This window comes from Haliotis cracherodii, unplaced genomic scaffold (genome assembly GCF_022045235.1).
Source record: "Haliotis cracherodii isolate W230 unplaced genomic scaffold, xgHalCrac1.p SCAF_8, whole genome shotgun sequence".
NCBI lineage: Eukaryota > Metazoa > Mollusca > Gastropoda > Lepetellida > Haliotidae > Haliotis > Haliotis cracherodii.
The window spans coordinates 13,748,162-13,775,302 of record NW_027266341.1 but is presented as its reverse complement, the minus strand read 5'-3'; the positions used below and the strand labels follow the sequence as shown (position 1 = coordinate 13,775,302).

Sequence of the window (27,141 nt, the reverse complement as noted above, 5' to 3'; positions counted from 1 at the left end):
CTAATTTGGATTAGCAATAAAAAGAAATTCCTTGATTCTACAGTGTTTAGTATGTTGTGATTGTAAAATTAGGAGTTGCAGTTTTTAATAACTGTAAAGGCTGTTCCTAAACAGGTGCATTTATTAGGGATATATTTAAGATACCCACCATATGGCAAACACATTGTGAAAAACAAAAGGAATTAATACCAGAAAAATAGAGTAATTTTTCTTGAGGGCATTAGATGTTGCTATGAAAGTCATGATTTGTAAACATAGGTTTGAAGAAAGCCATTCTGAGATAACAGACAGACTTTTTGTGGGTTGGAGTGGCACCATGGGGCACAGTGTAGAAGTGTTCTAGCTGTGGAGGGCAGACTCCTGGTTTGAAGTTGACCTTTTCCTTGACCCTCCCTGTAAACTTGTTAACACATAGATAAGACCAGTCTACATCCTGCTGAAAGATAACCGATGGACTCTGATCTCAATCTATGGCACTAATTAACGAGGAAAATATTTACCCCAACTAAACCTCCAACACCAGAAGAGAAAACAAGACTTCCTTTATTGCTCGTTACACATCCTCAGAGTCATGTTTCTGCATGAGGCTGGACGGGAAATATTTGCAGTTGTTCTTTCATAACATGATTTCTACATCTGACACTACTTAAAGCTCTTTTAGACATAATGGTCAGTTGGAGGGGTTCCAAGCAAGAGAGGCTGTTAATGAGATGAACTGTTTTTAGGAAAACAGTCTGACAAGCAGCATTCAGCTGGAATCAGCAGAAGAGGGTTGAAATACCATCTGTTGAGTGAAGTGCGAATGATAGGGCAGTATTGAGGGGGGATACGGAGCAATGATGGACATGTATGCATGCTCAGGATGATGCATGGAGAGTGCGCTGATCAGATTTAGCAGGTGATGGATGCTGAGACCTGGCTGATGACAACAGTGTTAACTTTCAGATCTGTGGCAGTGGATGCTCAAGTGTGTTGATGATGGTTTATATGGAATCATTTCATCAAGACACTAAGATTCTAGGTTCATATTTGATAAGAAGAAGAAGAAGAAGAAGAATATTTATTGTACATAAACACCCACAGGGGGCAGGGTACAAAACATGAACATGACTAATTAAAATATTGACATACAAAACATAATACAAATATTGCTATGATTATATTGTTAGGAAGGAGATGCAGATTTTCTTTGCCTGAACATTTTGTGGATGAAATTAGAGATAATTTTTGCAAAGGGCTCTGGTGGATTTAATAGTATTTTTAGTGATAGTGGGTGCATAGCAAAGCCAGGTGATGAATTTAGTTCACCTCTCAGATCTTTGTAGAGAGGGCATCGCAGCAGGAAGTGTTCCTCATCTTTTGTTTCATCAAAATCACAGAAGGTACATTAAAAATTATGAAAGATAATGAATACATTAAATTGATTAACTCAGAAAAGTGACTTCAAAGTCAGGTCAATATATGTCTAGGCAGTGGTATTGTTTGAAACTCATGTCAATAAACATTTAGTCAGAGATTTTGTCTGAAACTTGTGTCAACGTTTTGGCAGTAATATTGTCTGAAACTTGTCATCATTAAGGCAGTAATATTGTCTGAAACTCGTCATCATTAAGGCAGTAATATTGTCTGAAACTTGTCATCATTAAGGCAGTAATATTGTCTGAAACTCGTCATCATTAAGGCAGTAATATCGTCTGAAACTTGTCATCATTAAGGCAGTAATATTGTCTGAAACTCGTCATCATTAAGGCAGTAATATTGTCTGAAACTCGTCATCGTTAAGGCAGTAATATTGTATGAAACTCGTCACCGTTAAGGCAGTAATATTATCTGAAACTTGCAGTCGTTAAGGCAGTGAGATTGTCTGAAATGGACCATGCATGGGAATAGCCCTACCGGTGATGCAGTCAACTGCTACATGAGGATGTGTTGATCCAGGTTTGGGGGGAAAAGCACAAACTTATTTTCAGCTTGTTGCTTTTCCATGGCAAGTGTGAGCCGTGGTCCATGCAGCAGATCGGTTGTTTTCACAAGTCTAAAAAAATGCGCTTGTTACGTCTTCACAAGTAAGAAGGCTTATTTGAACTTTTCAAGGAAGTTTAAAGAAAACACACCTTCATATTTTGGTGCACACTTACTTCTATGTCCAAAGTTTATTTAGTGACAATGGCGGTGTAACAACTAGTTTAAGTCAATGAGAGGTTGCACCAGGGTGGGCTCCACTTCTGCTCAATGGGAAAGCAAATGACAAGCAAGGTCAGATCTTTTAGACAAATTCTGTGCCAAGAATAGTGATCTGTTCAAGGAAAGGTGTGATGTTTGATTGCATTCACACACTTGCCACAGTACAGAGAGGTGGGTTTGTCCAGAATAGTAATTTGTGCATGTGAAGTGGAAACCAACCTGATATGAATTACTTAGTTGTTGCAAGGACAAGGTTTTTAGTACTGGCTTCATAGGTTTTAGATCTGTTTGCAAAAAATGAAGACCGACATTGTCCACAAGGCCGTTGAAACATATGCAAATGACCGATTATCAACTATCTGACATTTTGTACAAACTGGTCTGTTGTGTTTTCTGTCATTATTTTTGCAGACGTTTGGCTGATGTCATTGGATGTCATTCTGTGAGTGGTTGTGACTGGATATTGCATATATCAATTATCAGATTTTGACCAATTTATGAGAGTGGTTGCAGTATGTCTTATATCAGTTATGAAGTTGACCAATTATGAGTGTGGACGCAACTAAAAACTGCAAATGTCAAAAATGAGATTGGCCAATTTATGAGAGTGGACGCAACTGAATATGTCATGTATCAGTTTACACATTTGAATATGGCATATATCAATTTACACAACTCAATACGACATATAGCAGTTTACATAGTTGAAAATGGCATATATCAGTTTACACAACTCAATATGGCATATATCAATTTACACAACTCAATACGACATATATCAGTTTACACAGTTGAATATGGCATATATCAATTCACATAATTGAATACAGCATTTATCAATTTACACAACTCAATACAACATTTATCAGTTAAATACAATTGAATATAGCATGTATCAATTTACAAAATTGAATACAGCATTTATCAATTTACACAAGTGTATATGGCATATATCAATTTACACAACTCAATATGGCATATATCAATTTACACAACTGAATATGGCATATATCACACAGGAGGCCATGATGTGTCAGGCTGGAAGTAACCCAACCAGTGAGGTACATGGACCTGGGAGCAGGCTGTTAATAGCCTTCACAACTACACCTGCACTGATGTGTTAGTGGCACAGGGTTACCCCTCCGGCAGCTGACAAGAGCATGTTTCACACATACCTGGTGAACAGCAATCTTGTGTGTGTCACTATGGCCCACAGTTAATGAAGCTGATTGTGGAGGGAAATATATGCATTAGGAGATTACCATGAAAAGCTGAAGTGGATATGTTTTTAAAAGTTGTGAAGTTAAAAGATTGCTGAAGATGCTGAGATGGATGTATCCATAGCATGTCAAACTGCAATTTTTCAGAGTTGTTGAGAATATGTTCTGTGTAATTTTGGAAGCATGTAGTGGATTTCAGTGTAAGAATCATTTGCACTGAGGAATTTGGTTAAAGGCTTTAGGGATTAATCCCCTGATACAGCCACGGGTTTTGTAATAACCTGCAGGTGCTTGTTCCAATGCTTACTCAGTGATTTACCTGACCCTGATTAACTCAGCGTACTATATAACTTCAGCATATTTTCTAAATAAATGCCTGGTGATCATGTAAGCTGGGCATGTTATATGCCACAGTTCTTGGAGCATTGAGATTCCTTTGTAGAACTGGCCCAGGCTAATAGAAAATTAAGGTTCATTAACCCGAACTAGCAGTCGATTAACTCAAACATGCTGCATTAACTTTACTGCTTACAGTGAACTTGCCTTATACTCTTATACTGCCGTGGTTGTAGCAAGCTTTGTGTGTGAGTAAATTCCACAGCACTCTCCAGTGTCTAGGTTATGTTGATGAGATTGGTCAAGCTTGCTCCAGCTGACCTCAAGAGTGTTTGACTATAAATCACTGGGTTATACGACTGACCATTGTTTATCATGTGTGTCCAGCAACACCCCAGACTCGCCCACTTGTCAAGGCGCCCACTTGTCAAGGCCCGAACCCATTTCTGTACAAGGGGAGGAACCGGGTGATATACCGTGATGATGGCCAGACTGTGGCTGCTGGACGTCTGACCTCACAGACAACACGTTGTCCTTGCTGTACTGTATGTTGAGGAAATAGACTGATGTTCTATGATTGTGGTCAGTCTGCTTTAAATGTGGAACAAGTGAAGTGGTGTTCTTTGACTGTCGTCAAGATTCCTCCTAAGTGTGACCTGAGTCGGACGTGTACAATATTTATTTATTTTTAATCGTATAATATGAAATGATATTCTATGGTAGCGGTCATCTTACTTCAAAGTGGATGATATGGAATGATAATCAATGGTAGTGGTCATCTGACTTCAAAGTGGATGATATAGAATGATATTCTATGGTAGTGGTCATCTTACTTCAAAGTGGATGATATGGAATGATAATCAATGGTAGTGGTCATCTTACTTCAAAGTGGATGATATGGAATGATAACCTGTGACTATTGATTTCAAGTGGATGATATGGAATGATATTCCATGACTGTATTGATTTCAAGTGGATGATATGGAATGATATTCTAGGACTGTATTGATTTCAAGTGGATGATATGGAATGATATTCTAGGACAGTGGTCAAGAGTACTGGACAGGCATGCCCATACATACCTGCCACCTGATATATATATGCTGAACACGTGGCATCCTAGTGGTCAGGCCATCTGTCATTTGCTTGACCACTACTACCTGGTATGTCATCCTGTCTTGTCCTGGCATGGTCTGGAGGCACAGGGTCAGAGTCTGACAGTGGTCAACGTGTCTGTCACTCGCTGGACAGGGAGCATCAAGTTTCCTACTCTGTTGTCCCCACCTAAACTAAGTTGATATTTTGACAGTGGTCACTCTGTCTGTCATTTGCGGAAGACTGGACTCACGACTCTGTCTGATTCATTCCTCCCATCATTTAGAAGGACAAAGTGATACCTAACAGTGGTCAGCCCAACAGATCAATCCCTCACAAGAGGTTACGGAAACACTGTCCACCCTTTCATGTGACCACCTGGCTGCAGTTAATTCACAAACACAGCAGGTGGCTCCATACAGTAAGCCAGACTGTTTCACCAGGGAGAAAACAATTTGGTTCCTGACCTGTAAAACAATGGTACACAACCAGATTTCACTGTGGGACTAACCCAGCCAGGGGGACACGGATCCAGTGTTGGGTAAAGTCAGGCTTGTTGTGATCTGTGTAAGACATAGGTATCAGCTGCGTGCTGGGAGAACTGCTATCATTGGCTGAATGCTGCTGGAGTGTTCTCTACGTACTCCTGACACTGCTGGGAGTTGGGAGTCTATGATGTTTCACATAGGATAAACAGGTGGGCTCTCTTCACTGGAACATTAGTGCTTGTATATCATGTGAGGTTGAAGATAGATCCTATCCTTTTGACCACTGGATTGCTTTTCAGGACCAAAATGTTATTTAGTTCCTGTGGTTGTTCAAGATATTGAATGGAAGGTTTTGGAACCGTAGTCAATTAAACCGTTGTACTTGAACAGAGCCAAAAGAATCATTTGTTAGACTGTGAGTGTGTAAGAGAATCTTGATAAGGCTACATGAACTGGAGCTGTTTTCAATGGAGGAAAGAAATCCGGATTTTCTCACGTGCAGTTCTTTTTGTATCTTTTCACCGATTTCATCCAGCAAAGATTCCCAGTGGATTTGTTCTATTTAGAGTGAGGTTATCGTAGGAGATAACTGGATGTGAACTACCTATTGGGTCGACTGCTCAGAGGTAGGATTCATGTGGATCAAACCTGAAAATTACTGCAACGTAGATATGTGAATCCCATTTGACCATTTTCATGTCAGCACGATGAACGATTCCTGCCCAAAGTTATCAGAGGTGAAACAAGTAATGTTTTGGCAATACCTGATCAAATGTTCATCCAATTAGGCTGATCTCAGGGTCAAGGAAGCAGAAGATAAGTTTGACCTGGGGTGTTATGATGTGTTATACTGACAATTACTCGGGATTTAATGAGATTTGATGAGACAAATCACACACGAGTGGACAAGAGGGATGAAGGTCCTGCAGAGAACATTATTGGAAGTTGAAGTCGCAAGCTGTGAAAGGATCTTAGTATGAACTGAAGTCTTATGCTGGATAATATGGAGCTCAATGTTATATTTATTACAAAGATTGTGTTATATGAATACAGTGACAACAGATACGACACATAACCTCAGCTAGGATAACTAGGAATTGGATGAAATGCATAAAGGAGGCAAGATTCTGATTTCACACCATGATTCTCATTCACACCAAGATTCAGATTTCACACCAAGATTCTGATTTCACACCAAGATTCTGATTTCACACCAAGATTCTGATTTCACATTTCAATGGAGAGTGTACATTAACATAGAAACACTGGTGCCTTAGAGATGTGTTTTACCTATCTCTAGCAGTGGGCATTTTATTGGCTCCGTAGACAAGATTGATTTTGAAGTTTCCAAAAGTAGGAAGATTTTATCAGAAAGTGATAACTGTTACACCCTCACCAGAATGTTCAAACAGCTCCCTGATAGTGTGAGGAGCAGTGGAGGTGAGTTGGTGTAAATGCGGTGGTTATTGTAGAAACATCAACAAATGCTTTGACATACGGACATCCAGGACAGACACATGTCAAGTCTACTCCTGTTGACGAGTTGCCATTATTGCTGATGGATGGAGATAGAGGTACCACCAGTTTAACAACCCAGAAGTGGAATATTGGCTTGTTTTGCTGATTTGACACTTTTCATGCCAATTGTAAGATCAAATAATTCATGACATTGTTCATCAATGAGATAAACGGACTGGGAGTTCATTTTGACAATCAAATTTGATCATTATGGTTGTTATGGAAGAGTATACTTCTTTTTCATCTTGAAAGCTATTGTGAAAATGGCGACCAATTGTTGGTCGAAGAAGAAGGATGAAGGGTTTGAGACATTCGGACATAGTTACTATGATGATGAGGGTTCTGAGGAGGAAGAGAACCACAATTGGGTTCGCAGTTTCAGTGAAAGAGTTCGAGGTTTTCGACGTGGGAGATTTGAGCTTGGAATTGGAGCTCAACGCGAGAAAAAGTTGGCAGGTAGGAAATGTATTGACAGCATTTCTTTTCATTAATAACACAACAGGTGTTGAGCCATGTGGATAATATGACGTCATAGCGATGCGGTTTTTAAAGCTGTTATAGTCTACTTGTAACTTAAGTGGTTCCTAACCCATTAGGGATTCTCAAAAATGATGAAATGATAGAATGAACTCTTAACTTGATGACCCATAGAATGAGAGCAATGTTGACATATGGCTAATGCATCATGGTCGCTGATGTAGATGAGGGAGGAAGGCTGTCTTGATGATGCTCTATCCATCCCTGACTGGATTTCATAACAGAATCTTTGAAGCATGGCTTGAAGCCCTTCATCAGTTGGCAGCCGAGTTTAGTGAAGTGTGGAGAAGCCTCCAAGTAGACAAGAATATGGGCACCAAAATAAAGTTATGTATTAGGTGAAATCAAAATAATTCTATGAATAAAAAGGGACAAAAGCCATTTGCATAGTGATGGAACTCTCTCTAAAAGTCCATTGTGCGATTCTGACTAAATCATAAGCATGTGTTTAGGAATCACTGTTAAGGAGTGATGGTATCAGGTGTTCACAAAAAGGTGACCGTATCATGTCAATTCACCTGGAAAAAAACACGGGAACATATGGTATAAGTCAAAATAAGGAATTGCATCGGACATAAATTTTGTCACTGTTGTGTTACTGGGGTGGTTGGGTAGCCTAGTGGTGAAAAGTGTTTGCTCATCATGCTGAAGACCCGGGTTCGATTGCCGACATGGTACAATGCATAAAGCCCATTTCTGGTGCCCCCCCCCGCCGTGATATTGCTGGAATATTGCTAAGAGCGGCGTTAAAACTCACTCGCTCACTCACTCACTTTTTGAAAGCTTTGCTGAGGCCACATAGACAAAGATAGAGGAACCCTCAAGTCTCTTAATTCCAGGCCTAAAAAGGATGAGTAGAGGCTGAAAGGGCTGAGAATGGGAGAAGCAAGGAACGAGGTGATTGTTTTACTATATTTATGCTGTAGGTGTCTGTAAGAGAGACGAGCCCCAGACATGACCTCAGCAAAAACCTGTCCGCATGACACAGTGATCCTGTGAGATTTACTTGTACAGATGTGTTGAAGGTGTCCCCTGCTCAGTCCTCAACAAACACACAACAACAAGCATGGTCACTTTGATTTATACACTGGACTTAGCTAAGATATGGCCGACTACTTTGGCAACTTGTTTATTTGTTTTGGCTCTCAAGTCTTGGCAACTCTGCTTATAGCCCTTCCAGCCTTTCACTTGTCCATCTATCAGGGCATTCATTTGATGATATGGGGATAGTCACAGATTATGGAAGATACTGCTGTCATTGAAATATACTGAACAGAAAAACTTAGGGATCGTGAATATTTTGGGGAATATTTTTATGAAATTGTGTGCTCGGTCTTCACTACGAACAAATATCAAAAAAATATTCATGATCCCAAGCATTTTTTGTTTAGTATAAACTGTACTATCGGTATATGAAACATCTTAAGGTTTGAGAATTAGAGGTATTCAATGAATGATTTGATACCTTTCAGGAGTCAAGCGTTTGAGGTTTGAGAATTAGAAGTATTCAATGAATGATTTAATACCTTTCAGGAGTTGAGCGTTTGAGGTTTGAGAATTAGAGGTATTCAATGAATGATTAATAATTTTCAGGGAGTCGAGCGTTTGAGGTTTGAGAATTAGAAGTATTCAATGAATGATTTAACACCTTTCAGGAATCGAGCGGTTGAGGTTTGCGAGGTACCTTGTGTTGTTGTGTCATAAATCATTACTGCTACAATGGAATCTGTAAAGCTGTAGTTTATTCACCTACCCCAGAAGGATTCAAGTACATGTTCACTGTTTAAACAACCCTCCTCAGTTTTTGTTTGAATTGTTGACATTTTTGTGAATTAATCTTGACCAAAGACACACTTTTGAAGTTTCTTGAGAGGTGTGATAAAACTCCTGTCGTAGAGGTATGTGTTTGATAAGTGATCGGAATGTTTGCCATGAGAGTAAAGAGCGTTTGAATTGAAAAGGAGATTTCTATAAATCGTGATAAAATATCTAAACATGTGTTACATTTAACATCTGAAAGATCATGTTAATACTAAAACAAGGAGCGTTTATTTATAAGGAGAGAGACATTGTTTTTTCCACTTTATATATGCAGGAATATTTGAAATTTGAAAACCTGCCTAAATTATCTATTATCTGATAATTTATTGTAGCCTAAAATAAGTCTAGTTGTAGATACAGGTATACCTGTTGTAGATGCGCATTGTTCAGTTAGGAAGATACAGTTTCCCAGCAAGCTGTCAATTATGTCCGCGGACTGAGGCTGAACTTGAAGTAACCTCGGTTGTGTGTGGACACAGAGCATACCTGCAGTGTCCCCTGTCCAGTTCGGCCTTCACCTTGCATCAGCTTGACCACCAGTTAGGAATCGCTAATGAAATTTCATCTTGTCAGTCAATTCTTGCCATGGTACAAGACTGATAGATCTGATTTGTCAGGGAGTGGAGGACGTTATTGAACATTGAGATGGTGTGGTTCTTCTGTAGGCTTGCAGCAGGATCTGATGCATCATTGAACGATGTGGTGATACCAGGTATCTGTAATGGTGGATTGCTACAGGACTCAAACCCAGGACACTCCTTTGAACGAGAAATATGATAGGGGATGTACAACTTGGTGGATTTGTCGGAGACTTTTGTACCTGTTTGACAGAAGTGTGTTAATGAAAGACCAGAGACATTATGATGAATATCTGTTGATGAGTTTGTTGATTCCTCTCCGCCTCAGTGAAAGGTGAGCCATCAATTCTGCCACCACATCACCCGGGACTTATGGATGTGAATGCTAGTTGTGTGGGGAATAGGATTACCAGGTGAAGAAAGAAGGAATTACTGGTGTTGATGAAGTGAATGCTGGCCTGGACATGGATGATTAGCTTATATAAGGGGATTGTCCCGGGCACAGGCAGTGTCAGGGGGTGAGGCCAGCCCCCTTCCTCCCAGCTGCAGGTAATTATAGGGCATGCAGCAGGGTGGGGCAGGTGCCCCTTGGTGGGGAGCCACAGGGTGTTTGTGGGGGTGGAGGGTGGGGTTGGTTTGTTGTACTTTTCGATTGTATAGATTATGTGCAGTATGTTTGACCTGACGATCAGAATAACAGGAAATGGCTTGTGGCGGTCACATCAAATTCTAATATGTCACTTTGGAACTTATATTTTTCAATGAGAATCATTTTATGATGAGCTCATCAATAAAAACAATTTGGCAAATACTACTTACCTTTGATTTTTCTCCATTTTCAAACCGATGTGTAGTGATGTATACTGTACCTGAGTGATTCACTCACTCTGTAAAGTATTTCAATGTGGTCCTCTTTTGCAGATCAGTATATTATAAGGATAGAGTTGATATGGGATGGTGTGGATGTGGGTTGGTATTGGTATAGGTGATGGTGAGGGGGCTGAACGGATAGGGGCTGGAGTATGGGAGGTGGGACAGTGTTGATGGAGTTGGTGTGGGGGTGGGGGGTATTGGTGTGGGTGAGTGGGGGAGGTGTGGGTGATGCAGGGATGAGTGGATAGTTGTGGAGTGGGTGAGTATTGGTGTGGGAGTTTGGGAAGTGTGATGAGGGACTGAATGGATGGGGGAGGGAGTATTGGTTTTGGAGATGTAGTAGGTGACATATAGACATGATATATAAAACAGTTGATAATAATCAAAACAAATTCTGCTTTTTACATTGTAAACAATAACAACAGTACTAGCTAATCGCCAATGATAACACTCTTATGAATCATAACAGGAAATAAAAACATTGAGTAGAATGGCTGCTCTCAAAGGCAACAATGAACTACAAAACAAACTTCCGTCTCCCATTTGCCCTGACATTAGCCTTGCTCCAAGGCTGTACTGAAAGATAAGTCCATGGATGTGTAGTAATTCCATCCTCCTTATAGGCAAGTCTAGATAAGTGGCCGTCAGTCTCTTATAGGGACAACTTGTTCATATTATTTATATAATCGAGGAATTAAACTAAGAACAATTGCCTTAGAGACTTGTGCAAGTCTACCCAGACATGATGTGCCATGGTTCAATGCTCACAGCAACACTGACCTCAGATGACCACAACAAGACCCACTTGTCCCAAGAATAATTGAATCAGGGAGATTGGGACAATAACTTGAAAACATATCCCCAAGCTGTATTCCTCCATGCTGTTCCTCCTCACAGTATCTAACCTGACAAGTCGGCTCCCACTGCCATTGAACTGATGCAGGGGGCCTAGGGCTCAACCTATATCTCGTAATTTGACAAATCTAATGAGCATGTCTCGGGGCTAGGTGGAGAGTCCACCCCTCATTACGAGGGTAATTGATACGTAACTGTTCCTGCATGTTCCCAATTATGGCTCTGTCACAACAACAGGGATGTTTGTGGTGGCGTTGTTCTATCTTTGTGTGTTGATTTTGATTTGTCATGTAAAGTTGGGAGCTTGCATTCGATGTTATTTCTAATTATTTCGTCAGGGTCTTTGTTGACATGCTTTCAGGAGATACATAGTAATTGATTCTTTCAAGAGCTTTTTGTCATGTACCTCAGAGACTCATGTTCACTTTCTGCAAATACGGTTTCAGTTTGAGGTAGTTTACACTTTGTCTCTGAAAATATATCATTTTGATAGAAACAAACAACTTCATTTAAATTGAAAAGGAGTCCCTAGGAAAGGAAAATCTAGACTTGCTTCATTGAGGGCGAAAGCAATACAGTAAGGGCTGGGTGGAAGGGAAAATAAAATGGTTCAGGGACTGTGAAACTATTAGATGAAGCCAACAATAGGGTTATTTATTTAGGAGTTTAGAAAGCATATCAGCAGATTACAGCATATTGTTTTGTACAAATTGTGATGGTTTGAATAAGCTATTATCTGGCATTTTGTTGTTCATTTTGACCTACTAGCATATGTCCCAATATAAATATATATACATACTGTATTGGAATGATTAAATCATGGCTACTACTATATATATTCAATGGCTCTATGGATGATATAAAACATGGCTCCCGCATGTCCGTGTTCCATTTGATTTCTACATAATTTTCCATATTTATTAGGTTTTACCATAAATACATGACATGAGGTGCTTGAGATGAAAGATACTGGCTGTCCATTATTCTTCTACGACATTGTTTACCATACTCCGACTTATCTCCCTTTGATGTTTCCGAGAAGAGACAGGCTATGAGAAATGCCCTATCAAAAACCTCCTCAAAGACTATAAACCGGAAAAGATGTTTTTTATATTAAAAAGAAGCAGTGGTAGCTCATCTCCCACCTAGTTACTGGGCCTCTTTGTGTGGGAGTGACCAGTCGGCATCCTCGCCCTGGGGCACTGAGTCAAACACAGTCCCCACCCCACAGGATGAAGGTTGCATGACTGAGTGATTAAAATCACTGCCATTCCTGCTGTTGTGGGCTGAGATCGAGGTCACTGCTGTAGCAGGGGCCTGTCCTGTGTGGAGGAGGAGAAACAGTGGGACATTTGGGATACTTATGATTTTATGTATGAAAGGTATTTGTCATTTTGTTCATATTCTGGAGGGAGGGAGGGAAACATTGGGACATTTGGGACACTTAATAATTACCTATAAACGTAGTGGTCACTTTCTTCATATTTGGAGGTAATTTATTTTAATCTTAATTTTTTGTTAAGAGAAACTTTCTTTTCTCCTTTCTTTTACAATATGATCCTGCTGCAATCGATTTATAACTCCCTTGCTACTGTTTCTCCTTTCTTTTACAATATGATCCTGCTGTAATCGATTTATGACTCCCTTGCTACTGTTTCTCCTTTCTTTTACAATATGATCCTGCTGCAATCGATTTATAACTCCCTTGCTACTGTTTCTCCTTTCTTTTACAATATGATCCTGCTGCAATCGATTTAAAAAATCCCTTGCTACTGTTTCTCCTTTCTTTTACAATATGATCCTGCTGCAATCGATTTATAAAATCCCTTGCTACTGTTTCTCCTTTCTTTTACAATATGATCCTGCTGCAATCGATTTATAACTCCCTTGCTACTGTTTCTCCTTTCTTTTACAATATGATCCTGCTGCAATCGATTTATAAAATCCCTTGCTACTGTTTCTCCTTTCTTTTACAATATGATCCTGCTGCAATCGATTTATAACTCCCTTGCTACTGTTTCTCCTTTCTTTTACAATATGATCCTGCTGCAATCGATTTATAAAATCCCTTGCTACTGTTTCTCCTTTCTTTTACAATATGATCCTGCTGTAATCGATTTATAAAATCCCTTGCTACTGTTTCTCCTTTCTTTTACAATATGATCCTGCTGCAATCGATTTAAAAAATCCCTTGCTACTGTTTCTCCTTTCTTTTACAATATGATCCTGCTGCAATCGATTTATAACTCCCTTGCTACTGTTTCTCCTTTCTTTTACAATATGATCCTGCTGCAATCGATTTAAAAAATCCCTTGCTACTGTTTCTCCTTTCTTTTACAATATGATCCTGCTGCAATCGATTTATAAAATCCCTTGCTACTGTTTCTCCTTTCTTTTACAATATGATCCTGCTGCAATCGATTTATAACTCCCTTGCTACTGTTTCTCCTTTCTTTTACAATATGATCCTGCTGCAATCGATTTATAAAATCCCTTGCTACTGTTTCTCCTTTCTTTTACAATATGATCCTGCTGCAATCGATTTATAAAATCCCTTGCTACTGTTTCTCCTTTCTTTTACAATATGATCCTGCTGCAATCGATTTATAACTACCTTGCTACTGTTTCTCCTTTCTTTTACAATATGATCCTGCTGCAATAGATTTAAAAAATCCCTTGCTACTGTTTCTCCTTTCTTTTACAATATGATCCTGCTGCAATCGATTTATAAAATCCCTTGCTACTGTTTCTCCTTTCTTTTACAATATGATCCTGCTGTAATCGATTTATAAAATCCCTTGCTACTGTTTCTCCTTTCTTTTACAATATGATCCTGCTGCAATCGATTTAAAAAATCCCTTGCTACTGTTTCTCCTTTCTTTTACAATATGCTCCCGCTGCAATTGTTCGCATGTCTGTTTTTTCACAATTATAAAAGTGACTATAAGATTTCCATAATCATAAGAAATCTCTGGTGAGAGCAGAGTCCATTGTATGATGCCAACTTTCTCTGTGTGTTTATATATAGTGATGATACCAGGTGGTCGCGAAAAGGTAATTGTAAAGTTATATCCGAACATGTGCCTGATTAAGTATGAAATATATATCTTTGACAGCAGGAATTATCTTTTATTAAATTTCCATATATGTCATGAAATATATGGTAGATATTGTTTATAGTTCTATAACTCCTATATTCTGGCAGATTCTGAACTTACCTTATATTGATTAGGGCATTTGTTGTATATATACTTATCAATGTAAGTACTTGGCAGGTAATATATCACTGCATCCCAGTCACCGTGTTTCTGTATGGTGTGTGTAGCTTGTTGTCACCATCTGGCACACATCTGCATGGGACAAGAAGGAATGATAGATGTGTGTTTGTGCTGATATGACATGTGTATATATATGCCTAGTAGGGAGGTATACATACAGGCGTGGAGGGGTATTGTGGCCAGTGTTGTCGTGTGAGACCAGCTGTTGTCGGAGTTCTGACAACTCAAGGCTGAGTCGATGTCACTTGTCCTGAAGGCTTTTTGTGTACAATAGGGCAAAAACATGGAGTGCTGGTTGTCAAGGTTACAACCTGGTTGTCAAGGATACAACCGTGTGTGGCACTGGAACATAGCACTCTATCCTAGGAGATCCTTATCAACAATCATCATTTGCCGTTCTGTGGAAAATAGCAACTCTTTTCAAGGCCATGGAACCCTTTGTTTGCTTATGAATTATAATAACATGACACATCAAAAACATATCAAGATTTGTCCTTCAGAGTTATTAATGCAATGAATTTCAGTTGTGTATACCAAGAATCTTTCAAGTTGGGTTTGGGAGCAGTGTTCAGGCAGAAGCATGAAAATGAGGGGTCCTCATAGTAAACGTAAAGGGTGTCCCTAGATCAAATAGACCTATGAAGATCCCGGTTAGAATAGGTCTTCAACAACCCGTGCTTGCAGTAATAGGCGACTATGCTTGTCATAAGAGGCCACTAACGGGATCAGGTGGTCAGGCTGGCTGACTTGTCTGATTGTCTGATGCATGTCATCGTATTCATATTGCATGGATCGATGCTCATGATGTCAATCACTGGTTTGTCTGGTCCGACTCGATTATTTACAGACCTCAATCATACAGGTGGAATATTGCTAAGTGTGGCATCAAACAACAAACAAACAAACTAGGAGCGAACCTCAAGGAGGATCCACTTAAGTTCGAACACTGGGTAGCATAGTCATGTACCATGACCGTGGAATATATTTATTTTATGAAAAAAAATAATCTAGAAATTCATACAAAAGCAAGTCTAGCCAGCTCAAGCTAGCTCTATTCAACAAATCAGCATAGGGAATTTTTATATATTTTTAGAGTCAAGAAGGATATTGTGTAATATAAGATTTCAGAGACTTAATATTAGTCTATGGGTAGCCCAGTAGTAAAGCATTGGCTCGTTATGCCAATGACCTGGATGCTGTTTCTCACATGGGTACAATGTGCTAATCCCATTCATTCTTGGTGTCACCGGCCATGGTATGTAAAACTAATCATTTAATGTTTTAAAAGCTGGTTAAAACCATATTCACTGAGCTGTCAGGTGACAACTGGCACAGATTTGGGTGTGGAGGTGGCAGGGATCAACCGTCCCCCTTCACGGCAGCAATCAGTACACATTATCTGCCTGGAGGAGAATCATGAATGGTTTCAGCATCCAGTCCATAAAACTTGAGGGTCTTAGAAGCAGCAAAGTATGTTACACAATAGGATTAGAAGTTTAATCCCTGGTCAGTGTTTATTAAGTCTAGACGCAGCTTAGGAGGGGAACACTTACAGTTGTTGCCCCCCTCCACTGACAGATCTTGAGTGGATGTGGGGTAGCCTGACTGAGGAGGTTGCTTGAAGGAGGGGGTCTGGACCAGTCTTCAAAAGATAGCTAAGACCCTAACATATTACTGTTCATTATCTTAACATGACCGTTTGAGATCTCCCAAAACACAGCTGTGGGCTGTCTACATGGGAGGTAGTTGTCTGGAATATGTGTTCTGCTGTTGGGTGCTAGTGTCAAAACAACTACTTTTGTCTTTGTTGTGTGTTTGTAAACACTAGATGGCCCAGCTTGATGTTAGTTGCCAGGGAAGCTGTACTTCAGTGTTAGAGCTCAGATGTGTTTACAGTATAGGTGTGAAAGTCTTATACCGTCTTATTGAAGAAAATACTAAACAAAACTCACAAGTTATCAGTTTGAATGGTGTAGAGTGTGATATGAGGAGAGGGTTTATTTTCAACATTTCCTGAATAAATATGCAGCTGTATTGACCAAGTACTTGGCATTTGGAATATCCATGATAAGTATTGTTCATGTTTTAGCTGAACCGAAACAAAGGTTTGCCGGAATCGATTTACAACACTTGGTTTGTAGTATACAAATACATTTGTAATCTGACATTTTAAGAAATGCCTTTTTGTGGAAGTTTTCAAAGGTATTGAGAGTATGTTTATTTACAGTAAAGCATGGTATGCAGGAATACCTTAAAGTTGCAATGTTATTCAAGCTATGCATTCATTCTCCGTGATGATTGACAACCACATATCTAAACAAATTGTATACGATGTTTATCTAAGACAGACAGATTAGCAGGGCAAGATACATATTTTCTCACAAGTTTATTCCTGAGTAGTATTGGCTTCCTTGTGCCTCCTGGTGGTATCGCTACTTCAATCAGGAAATTTTACACTGCCTGAAAAACATGCAGCTTAGCAAATTACACACCCAAGGCAGATAGAATTACTGTTGTCTTCGTCGGACACACTGTCATAGCCATGTGTCTGAGAAATGCAGACTTGAGTTAATCGTTTGACTTAAGATATACAAACTTGAATGAATTTATTTTTGCCCCCTATGGAGAATAGTTAAAGGTCAAGGACAAAAAGCATCTGAGTTTAAAACTTTTGGTTTTATCTTTGATTTTACGTTGCGATTATGACTTTATGATCTCAGTAAAACAATGATTGAATGAGTGTAATGTTATATTGGATTATAATACTTGAATTATTTGTTTGATTTATCAGATATCATCCAACTGATAATTTGAGATGTGGCAATGAATGTACTTAGTTTTCAATCTAGGGTCATAAATCAGAAAAACAATTATTTTCTTCTGGCCTAATTGAAAATCTTCTATTCATTATTCGTGAACATTGGCCACCAACAGTGATAAGTCAGGGGCAGACAACTCTGTGTTCCTTGTCCGAGGATGCAGGTGTCTGCAACTGACAGCTTGTCAGTCACCTCTGTCAACACTTCTGTCCTACCACTTCCTTATGTGGTGCACTGTGGGATATCTTATTCATAACATTTCCTCCTGCCAGAAGTATTTGACAGAATGAAAACTTCAATGGAAATTAAACGTTTATTCAATTGAATAAATTCACAAATATAAGGAAACCTTTTATTCGTATTCTGTCATTGAATTTTTTTAAATGGCATACTGGCGTCATATGAACTAATTAAGTAATTTTCTGTAAACGTAACGATGCATATCTTCTTCACAGAAACAATAAATTCGAGTTACGATTCATAGAAACTAAAAACACAACTATTCATGTTTAGGAAGTCACAGTTTTTCAAAATTCAAAAGAGCAGTCCTGCTTATGTGGTGGTTTGTATGCTATTTCCCTGGCAACTGACGACTCATTGGCTGGTGACAAAGTTACACATTACCTTACATGACCGTCACAATCACAAGCACATGTCCTCCCAGCTGGTCCCATACTTGGGCGGAGCTCAAGGACCAGGAAAAGTCAGAAAATCCAAGCTGACCTCTGTGACAGGTTTAGGAGTTCCTTGTTTGGGGTATCGGAGATCACTATCGTCACAGTCACTTGTGAAGGATTTCAAAACAAACGTGAAGGAGTAAGTATACTGATGTTTGAAGTAGGACTAAAAGCTGTAGCTCTGATATTAGGTCATTATTACCTCGCAAGGTCAGCAGGTGTCTATATGAATACATTATGTGCACTCATTCTGTTTTTTGTTTTCTTAGAATAGAGTTGGATTTTGTGTTGGATGAGTCAGTTAATCAAAATTATGAGTTGAGGCATATTCGAGATTTGAGATTCAAGATTCGAGATTCAAGATTCAAAATTGAGTGAGTGAGTGAGTATTGTTTTACGCCGCTTATAGTAATATTCCAGCAATATCATGGCGGGGTACACCAGAAATGGGCTTCACACATTGTACCCATGTCGGGAATCGAACCCAGGTCTTCGGCATGACGAGCGAACACTTTAACCACTAGGCTACCCGACTGCCCCTCAAAATTGAATCTATTACAGATATTTGTTGTTGAGAAGACAGACAGACCAAACAGTATGTTTTAGATCTTTTTAAGATTTCATGCAACAGATGGTCTGCTAATGTATGGCCTGACTGATTGTGATTAGTAATTATTTTGTGAATGAAAGAGAGCTTCCTGGTGAATGTATGCGTACAAGGATGCAATTTTCTGAAGCTGTATACTCACAGATACGCAATCTTCCTCCAACTTTCCCAACTCTTGTAATATAGTTTCCTCTACACTAGTCGACATATATTTTAATGTATACCAAGGAATGCTTTGCTAGCAACTTCTTTATGATATAAAGACATACAGTAAACTACGGTTATAACGAACTCAAAGGGACCACTAATTTTAATTCGTTATAACCGTAGTTCGTTATAAGCTAATGTACGGAATATATACAGCAAATAGACAGGACCAAAAAAACAGTTTGTTATATCCGTCAGTTCGTTATAAGCGTGTTCGTTATAACCATAGTTTACTGTATGTTTAAATATATATATAATAAACAAGTTGTTATCCATTATATGCCTTGTATGTATATCCAACTTCTAAATGTCTGAGACTAATATTTTAGTGGTCCACATGCTATTTTCCTAATACTTATTCCGATTACAAGAGTATGTGCATCTCCATTAAGAATATTTTGCTACATTCCCATCATCAACCATGCTGTGAAGAACAAACTGGATCCATTGAGCTGGCTTGACTCACCCAAGAAACAATTGATCACGAACAGGTTTTGTTTTATGTTGCAACTTGCCCAGGCCCAAAATTAATGGTTTTCCTGTTTCTCTGGTTTCAAGACATTTTATTGATCATAAGAAATCCCAACAGGAACTGTTTATTGCACTTCAACTAATGAAATAAACTTGCCATTTGTGTAATTTGGTATTTTGTTCTTTGAATGTGATGGCTTTTCATGCTTCTTAAAGTTTTAAACAGTTTATTGTTTGGGTTTCATGAATAATTTATTTGTCAAATTGAGAGTTGAAATTTATGGCTTGTGTCCATTGTTTTTGGTTTTCATTTGCTACTTAATGTTTTTTACATATTTCATGATGTAATCAGGAAGCATCAAACAACATTTTGTCTTTGTTTAAGTTCAATTGTCAATGTAATCAATTTTTAAATCACAATGTTACTTTAATCTTGATTATTTTGTTTTGAGTAGGGTATCTCCTTTTAGACTTTTTTTCCTTTCCTTCGTTTCAATTATGATAATTAAGTACATGAGATCATCTCTCCTGACTAATCTGGAAAGTAACTCCTATTAATTATCCACAATTTAATCAAGTAATCGCCTACCTCAGTCATTACTTGTAGGCACATAAAATGTTATGCCCTCATGAACTATATAAGGGCCATTTCCTCCTTTTAAGCTATCTGTTTGGCAATAAATCTTGGACCAGTGGCTGCCATTGTTACATCATATGATGAACACAGATAACATCGGATACTGTGATTCTATTGTTCAGGCTCATCAGAGGCCCCACATGGGGGGTCTTCATGTAACAGATCAAAGTACACAACTAAGAATTTTATTACTTTCACAGAAAACCAGGAAATACCCTTCCATTAACAGTCTTAAAGTTGGAACTATGTTTTAGAAGAGCAGACAGTCATATGTCCTTTATTTGTGTTTAAATATTCAGGGGAGATAATAGGCCCCATCTGGAGCCTCTTGAGTGTGGGTACTGAGTTTGACACAGACAATCTCACTGATTGGTTACAGTCAACAAGTTACACATTGTTATATGATGTTACGTAAGTCAGGTCCCAAGTTCTGAAGCTGAACCTTGCCTTATCCATCCTCATGATAAATCAAAGATTGTGCTTCTATTTTAATTTGTTTTGATTTCTTTGAATGTTTAAATATCTTATCATGTGGAAAATGCCTGAAATTCCTTGAGTGTGTAAGTGTTTATTCTTGCATCAAACCTCGAAACTGAGGAATTGTGATACAGCTAGCTATCTTAATGTGTAACATGGACAAGTCTTGATAAGGTTTTTTATTTTTTATTACTGAAATGTATGGACAGATTCAGCAGGAACACGAGGTGGTGGGGGGAGTCAAAATTTTGGATAGTCTGGTTGAGTAGTAACTGTAAATAAACAAATCCCAAAACCTTCCTCATTGGTGCATGTAACATTCTTCCCAAACTTTACTACAAGTTATAGGATCGGGATAGTTCAAGTTTAGGCTTCGGTCGTATTCCCTGCCTATAGGGGATATTTCATGTTAAGGTCTAAGTCATATTCCCTGTCTTTGGACTAATGTGCTGAAGCAACACCAGGGATGTCCTGTGTTATACATCGTTGCATCACACATGCAGATTGTGCTGGTCCCTAATCTGTGTGTGACTGGAGGAACTCTGCTGAGTCAGCGCTCTGTGGAGCATGTGTCACTGAGCATTAGAGACGTTGGTTCTCAGGCCTGTACTCATGGATTTAACTGTGGAATCACGGACCCACATTCAAGTTTTGAAGCGAGGTTTGGACTTTAATAGTTTAAGTAGTTTTATATGCTTCAGAAGCTGTTGTAACACGGGCTGTTTTTTTATGGTAATTTGAGCCTGGTTGTTTCCATGCAACACAAAAGAACACCTGGAAGATTAAAATCCTGTGTTTTTGTTTCATTTTCTCATCAATGTAGATTTATTTACAGAATTAATGGCCAACTGCTTTTGCATTCAAACACATGCAAGGGACATTTATCATTGGAATGCTGACGTTTTGATGTGATTCTGTGATACCACGCAGCATTCAGGAGAGGTATACATTGCCATGTGATTCATGGTTGTAGTCAACAGAGAGGACTCATGAGGATGCTGAGCTGGTTACATTACTTCAAGGGAACACACCACGCATCACAAATGTCCTTATCTGATAATCAGAAACTGTTGATTTTGCAATAGTGTGCTGTAGGAATTGACAGGGATTTGGGGGGGGGGGGGTTGCATGTTGAATAAGAATGAGGATTTTGTATAAAAAGCACCCATGGGGTGTACAATATATATCTGTACCAAAATGGTTAGAAAGATTCCAGATACTAGTATGGAGTGGATTTCATAGTGCATAGTTTTCTAAACAGACCGATAGTATGGTGTATGATGGGTGGATGAGGTAGAAGGTGAGGTGTTGGTGTTGAAGTTGTCAAGGGGGGATAGAAGTTGTCAGGGGGTGTAGAAGCATCTGATTGATCAGAGAAGCCGAGTATATGGGAGACGTTTCTTTTGTTTATTTGTTGTTTAAGGACCGAGGAGATGGTAGGAGGAGATGGTTGGAGGAGATGGTTGGAGGAGCAGGGACAATTTAGAGCAGATGGAAGTTTTAGTAGGGACATCTAAAGATATAGGGGGCTGCACACCCACCCACCTACGATTTTGTGGGGCTATTAAAAGAGAGAAAATGGGTTAGAAATAACTGGATATCGGTCAAGCAGCTGGTTTGGGGGGAAGAATTGTCCTGAGGAGCAGATCTGAAGGACATGGGGGTCTGAGGAGGGTCAGGGAACTGGATGAGTGACAGGGTAGGAGGGAGAGGCCATGAATCATAATCTTCATGAACAGGAAATGTTTGTGGAATCGGTAGAGTGGATTCCTCCTGCGAGGCCAGTCCCTGCTGTGATGTTATCAGGGCGGCCTGGCGCTGGTCTTCCTGTGGTGGAGGTGGACATGGTTGGCTGGGGCCACACAGACACCTCTTTGTCTGCCTTCATTAACGGCTAGCCCCTTCACTACTCTCACACATGCGCCACCATGCACTTCCATGTCCTTCATTACTTGAGTCAGCTAGCGTGACATCTTGTTTGATCTGGAGATAGAGCATGGCTGGATTTTAGGGTATCTGACTCCAGTAATAGAGTCCTTGGGGTGAGGTAAAGCCATATGTTCCAATCAAGATTGGATAATTTAGATGTGAAGTGAATATTGTTTGAGCAATAGAAACTGCTTTAGATAGTGCTGTGTTATCACTGTGGTGATCAAATAGTTTCAGGTTCAAGTCATGCACAGTCGTTGTGGACATTATAGCAATTATGACATGGTCCATCAGCGCCATACCCATGTTGTTGGTTCCACCAAGTGGTAGCCATCTACAGCCTGTCATTTTGCTTTCCTCCCTAATTCAGCTGACATGCTGTGATAGAACTGACATATTGCTGTGTGAAATGACACTCCAAGTAGAGATATGCAATTAATGCTTCATTTCAACATGTGCACATGTTAAGAAATGTGTTTCAACTCTGCAATAAACAAAACACAATGCTAAGACCTTTAACACATAGTGAGGAAAGAAATTAAACCACCCTATTTCCTTATTATCACCCCAAAAAATAAAATCAGAAAATATGTGAAGGAATATTATGAATGTTTTCCTTTTGTCCAATGAATACAGGGTTGGGAGAACTTGACATATAACTAGTCATGTTCATGCTTTGTACCCTGCCCCTGTGGGTGTTCATGTACAACAAATCTTCTTTTATCTTCTTCTGTATACAAATAAGGGCACGGGTGGCCCAGTCGTCTATGGCGCCGCGATACGCTGTGCAGGGTTCCGTCCCTTGGGCACGCCAGAAACCTATGATTGTGGGTTCGAATCCCGGTTCACCCCGATTATGTTTCTAGGTTTGAAGCACCATACCCGTGCTCGTGGGTTTCACCGAAGTGGTAAAAGTCTGAGACCTACATCACTTCGGGCTTTTCTCCCACATTAAGCTGGCACGCCGTGATATAACTGGAATAATGTGAAAAGCGGCGTGAAACCTAACTCACTCATTCACTCACTGTATACAAATAAAGCCAGTTATAATTAGATACATGTAAGTGAAGCTGGCTGTGATCAGATTAAAAAATTTATACCTGTATCTAAATACATTTTGACAGGAGTACAGTTAAACGTTTCCCAATCGGACATTGTGCACCTATCTCTTGATACCTACAGTGGGTACCCGGGTAGAGTCGAGTAATAGGAGGGTTAGGTACCCGGGTAGTAACTTTGGACTCGTCCCAGTCCTAGTCAAAGCTTATCAATGACTCGGATGGACCACAAGCCTTATCAGTGTGATACAAGTTTCCAAGCTCGTGAACATTTACCGATTTGTGTACAATCATTTCAATTTGTTTACAAGCAGGACCTGTAACCTGCAGACAGCTGCCCATGACTTCCATTATACACTGACCCCTCCATTACACTACACTGGTCTGGTGTGGACTAGATAGAGCCAGATATAGGATGCTTCATAGGGTGAGGCTGATGCTGGTCAGTGCAAAATATTGATAAGGATGAAGCATTAACGCTGATAAACACTGCGATGCCCCCTAGTGGGATGCAGATGAGTGGGAGGCGAGATAGTGTATCAGGTCAGGGTTGCAGAGGAGAAGAGTTGGAGTTATGATTTTTATGATGATATGATCTATTTAATTGGCTTCTGGTAGAGCAGTCACGCCGAAGACCTGGGTTCGATTCCCGACATGGGTATAATGTGTGAAGCCCATTTCTGGTGTCCCCCGTCGTGATATTGCTGGAATATGGCTAAAAGCGGGGTAAAACCTTACTCACTCACTCACTCTGGTAGAGCAGGACACACTTAACCTTTTTGCAAATACCTTGTGCCGTCACTGATTTTCAGTTATCCATTCATATAAATTTTACCACTATTTTGCCGTTTATGCCCAATGGAATCTGTTTTTGTAGATGGTAGATGGTGTTGTTTTGTATTCATAGATTATGGTTACAGAAAAGGATCTCTTGTTGCTATTCAGTTTGTTTTCATTTCATTCGGGTTGATCATGCAATCTTGCAATATTTTTAGCAACTTTCATAAAACTGAAATATTGTAAACATGTATCTTAAGACCTTATCCTCATCTCAGGACTGTGACAAAAGACCTTTATGCAAATTATCAGGCAGCCATGGCAACCGTAACCTGCCATACCCCATAATGATGTATGTCATCTGATGAGATTGGGTGATGGTTGTCCAGCTCATGGGGAACTAATCTGTCATTATCAACCTGCTCATGTCCTGGACAAGCATGACTCATCTGGACAGTGGTCAGTTGGCAACAGCACTCACTCTCAGTTTCATAATGCCATTCATCACCAAGGGAAAAAGTCATCAGTTCCTGAACCTTTTTGATCTGACAGCCAGCCAGAAATGAACTATTTTAATTGATTAAGATTAAATTAGTGTTTTTATGAAAAGTAATTACTCTTGCCGGGGAGAGGGCGAGTAAAGTTTTACACCACTTTTAGCAATATTCCAGCAACGTGACAACCAGGGACACCAGAAATGAGTTCCAGACATTTTTCCCATGTGGGGAATCAAACCAGGCCCTCAGCGCGACAAGTAAACACTTAAACCACTAGGCCACCCCACTACCCCTTCTTGCCAGAGACGACACGCCGAAGACCTGGGTTCGATTCCCGACATGGGTAAATTGTGTGAAGCCCATTTCTGGTGTCCCCCGCCGTGATATTGCTGGAATATTGCTAAAAGCAGCATAAAACTATACTCACTCACTCACTCACTCTTGCCAGAGAAAAAATATACAGTCTCTTGTCATGTGTAAAAGTTGCCAGACTTGAGCAAAATTTGCATTTGAAATAGTAGTTTGTTATTGATTTTCCTTGTGATTAAATCTTTGTGCAGTTAGAAATATTGTTTGTTTCACACTTTTGTAACATTTCTAGATCCAGCAACACGCTGATGTATAGTAAAATTAAGCTTTATGTCTTAGAAAAAAAAGGCTCATATTTCCATCTCACTGGGTCAGTGTAAAAAGAACACATTGTTAGAATTACCAAGGCAACTGTTGATCTGTTTTCTTATTTAAATATGGCTAAAAATATAACCAGCATGGAATTAAAGTTTTCCTGTTATTTTCCTCCACCACATCCTGTCCAATTGTTTCATTCACGATCTGTTCATGGTCACGCCACGTACTGCCCAAATATGGAGATGCCCATATGGTTCCTGAAAACAAGAATTTGTGTATTTCTTCAGCATGTGCTCCCACGTACACGCTAGGTCAGAAACGATGTCATGTGTCAGCTATGCTCTATATTCGTGGTTCTACTTAATGACAATTTTTTTGCCCTTTCCATTGAGTCATTACATACAATATCGTGTGGAGGAATGTACGTTCTTCTCTTTCAAAGTGCCGGGAACATTTCTACTGCTGGAAAGTACTCGTGGTAATGCATTACTCATTTTCAAGCTCTGAAAAGGGTATTTTTCAGGTTTGGTATCAGAATCCTGTATAGAATTCTCTTTAGGCATTGATGGAGCCCTAGCAATTTGTGCTTTGCTTTCTTATCCATGTGGGGTAGCCTAGTGGTTAATGCGTTGGCTTCATACTCAGAAGTCCCAGGTTCTTATTCCACTAAGGGGTGTGGGGTAGCCTAGTGGTTAAAGCGTTCGCTTCATACTCAGAAGTCCCAGATTCTTTTTCTCAACATGGTACAATGTGTGAATATAAACATCAACACCAATCTGTTTTATCTGCCCAAACAGACTGCACTTTGCATCAAAGGGAAAATAGAGGTGAAAAGTATAGGAATGGATCACTGAAAATCAGAGATGACACTAGGTGTTCAGGAAACGGGTAAGCATGTCCTACCCTACCTGGCCCTGCATGGAATTATGATAGAGGCAGTGCAAATGAAGATGAACTCTTGTTCTATCAAATGATGGTTTCATTTCGTCAGTTTATACATCGACTCCGACGTCTGACTGAGTACCACTACAATTCTACAGTTCTGTTAAAGCTCCAAACTGATGTCTTCATTTTGTCAGTTGGTTTGTAGAGATTGAGGACAATGTTCACTGATTTTGAAAAGCCCTTAAGGCGGCTTCACACAGGAAGTCTAATACTTTTAACAAGCCCCTTTTGTTTCCTGAGAGGATTAACTCCCTTGATTGTGAAGAGCCTAATTTCATTTAAGGTGAATTAAGTGTTAAAAGGCCCTGGGGTCAGAGATGGGGCCCCAGGCAGTTGGTATTTGTTTGAAAACTGCCTTCATGAAGGTTTTATGGGGTTTGGGTCATGGACTGGACTCTCCCAGAGTTGGTCTCAGTTGTTCACAGAGTGGTTGTTGGTACAAGGTTTTAGAAGCTGAAGGAGAGAGGATGTGTAAGGACATTTTAATAATGTCAATCCATAAATGAAAAATCATGAAAATCAAGTACATGATTGGTAAACTTGACATTTTATGTTGGGTTCATCTACTCACAAAAGGAGTATGTTATAGTTTGGCAGAAGAGGTGTTTCATTGATGTGAGAGCTTGTGAA

The 27,141-nt window shown here is 39.5% G+C and overlaps 1 protein-coding gene across 7 annotated transcripts in view; it reads left to right on the top strand.

Moving 5' to 3' along the window:
• Positions 1 to 27,141, top strand: part of LOC139450641 (rho GTPase-activating protein 7-like) — a 252,331-nt gene that overhangs the window by 177,299 nt on the left and 47,891 nt on the right. Inside the window, exon 1 of one of the 7 annotated variants that reach the window (XM_071232434.1) lies at positions 7,053 to 7,297. The exons of the other annotated variants lie outside the window; for them this stretch is intronic. Coding sequence (XP_071088535.1) covers positions 7,105 to 7,297 — 193 coding nt within the window. The 5' untranslated portion in view covers positions 7,053 to 7,104. Of the gene's footprint in view, positions 1 to 7,052; positions 7,298 to 27,141 lie in introns of those variants that run through there. 7 annotated transcript variants of the gene reach the window in all.